Source organism: Phalaenopsis equestris, unplaced genomic scaffold, assembly GCF_001263595.1.
Source record: "Phalaenopsis equestris unplaced genomic scaffold, ASM126359v1 Scaffold000848, whole genome shotgun sequence".
NCBI classification, from domain to species: Eukaryota; Viridiplantae; Streptophyta; class Magnoliopsida; order Asparagales; family Orchidaceae; genus Phalaenopsis; species Phalaenopsis equestris.
In genome coordinates this window covers 518,857-521,088 of record NW_018165288.1, presented here as the reverse complement: position 1 = coordinate 521,088, position 2,232 = coordinate 518,857, and the positions used below count along the sequence as shown (strand labels likewise).

General features: G+C 37.9%; 1 protein-coding gene across 1 annotated transcript; it reads left to right on the top strand.

Moving 5' to 3' along the window:
- Positions 1-162: 162 nt before the first annotated feature.
- LOC110031829 (peptide chain release factor PrfB2, chloroplastic) lies at positions 163-1,692 on the top strand (the record flags this gene model as incomplete). Its single annotated transcript, XM_020735244.1, has 4 exons — positions 163-300; positions 448-752; positions 931-1,084; positions 1,159-1,692. Coding segments are annotated over 4 exons (732 nt in total), but the record flags the coding sequence as incomplete, so codon positions are not given.
- Positions 1,693-2,232: the final 540 nt, after the last annotated feature.

The following is a 2,232-nucleotide window of genomic DNA, read 5'->3' as shown; positions in this document are numbered from 1 at the left end:
TATTTGTCCGTGACAAGTTGCTTTGAATCTCCTATTTCTTCCAGAAAATCTGTGCAGAGATATTCTTCTTAACTGCATTAATTTTTTCTTCATTTTGTTACTTCGTAATTGGTCCTCTGTTTCCCAGTTCAAGATCTGATGATTTTTATAATCATCATTCAGGTTCAAGCCGGAGCTGGTGGTACAGAAAGCATGGACTGGGCTTCCATGGTTCTTAACATGTATATCAGTTGGGCTAAACGCCATGGTTATGAGGTTATGGTTGTGGATGAAATGCCTGGTGAGATAGCAGGAATCAAGGTTCTTGTTCCTACAATCCAACCTCATGTAGCTTTTCATAATCTATGTACATGTCACATATTATTTGCACCACTCTCATAGAACAGCATTAGTAACTGAAGTTGAATCAAAGTATTATGTTTCTAATACCTTCTTCTCCCCTTTTAGCGTGCAACAATCAAAGTAGATGGAGAATTTTCTTTTGGTTATGCGAAAGCCGAAGTTGGGGTGCATAGATTGGTACGGATCTCACCATTTGATACCGGGAAGCGTCGCCATACTTCTTTTGCCGCTGTAGCTGTAATACCAATCTTAAACGATGGACCATCCCGCTTTCAAATTAAGGATTCAGACCTTCGAATTGAAAGATTTCGTGCAAGTGGTGCAGGTGGCCAGCATGTTAATACAACTGAAAGTGCTGTGAGGATTGTACACATTCCCACAGGAATATCTGCTACATGCCAGAATGAAAGGTAATGGTAATCTTATTCATGTCTTCTGTTCTGTTTTCTCGTAGCCTTTCCATTGCAGTACTTGTATCGTGGACTCTAGGTGATTGTGATTATGATATTTTATTACATCCGTACTACAATTGCTTCAGAGTGTCCAACCTTGATATTTTACCCGTCGAGTTGCCTGTTTGTCTTTCAGGTCCCAACACCAAAACAAAGCGGCGGCGATGGCTGTTCTTCAGTCTCGGTTAGATCAACTCGAGGCTGCTCGTCAGGCACAAATGAATGCCGAGCACACGGAGTCTCTCACTGATATCAGCTGGGGAAACCAGATAAGATCTTATGTTCTTCACGTAAGTCATATTTTCTTACAATACATTATTTCTTAGAAAGCTGCACCTGTGCTTATAGGCTCCCCTACCTGCAGCCATACCGGATGGTGAAAGATCTCCGAACAAATTACGAAGTTTCTGACCCTGATTCTGTTTTAGAGGGAGATATTGATGGCTTTATTTTGAGTTTCCTTTCTTCATCTCTTGATAAGGAGGAAGACAGCTTGTAACCAAGGCCAACTGCTGTTCCTAATTGCACCTCACTGGTGGCAGTTGGATGTTGGAATCAAGCTTTGTTGTGCCTTCCGAAGATCTGTGATTGGTGCAGTTGGATCTGATTGTTGAACAACCTGCAATTTATATGGGATAGGCTCAAGAACTGAGCATTACCATTGAGTTAGCCAATGATTGTGATATAGGGGCTGGTTGATTGTTAGTATTCGGAAGGCATGTATTTAAAGAATACAGTGCGAGAAACCAGGACAGTATATTATTTTGATTGATTGGTTTAGTTGGATGTAGAATATGTTGAGGGATATAAAATATGGTGTAGAGTTTAAGCTGGCTCGTGAGATGGCTTATTATGTAATTTGGAACGATTCGGATTCAAGCTGTTTGTTGTGATAAAATGATAAAAAAGTGATAAATTATAATTCGAATACTCAAGTATAACACTTAATAATGCGTAGCTGCACAATATGTATTTATCTATTTAACACCTAAACTTCGGTTTTTACATACATGCCATCTTACCTATGCATGAAAAGGTGTATTTCACTTTTTTTTTAAAAAGTTAAAATGGTGGTATTGTTTATGTGATATTAAAGAATTGAGTTGCTATAAGTAGAAGATGTAAATTTCAGTTAAGTAATATATAGGAATTATGTGGTATGTATGTAAATGCCCAAGTATTAAATAGCTATATAAGATAAGGAAGAAGTATTCACAATAGTGCTTTACTTAAGGGTTAAGGTAACTGTGGCTTGTTAAAAAGATGTTACGTATGTTATGTAGTTGTGGCAGGAATTTGATGCATGGAAGGTACTACGGAGAAGTTGGCTGTATTAGGGTTTTGAAACAGATGCGTTGCAGTTGTTTATGAACAAATAATATTTTTGCCCTTATATTATAGTGATATTTATAACAGAATTAATCATACTAACACATTC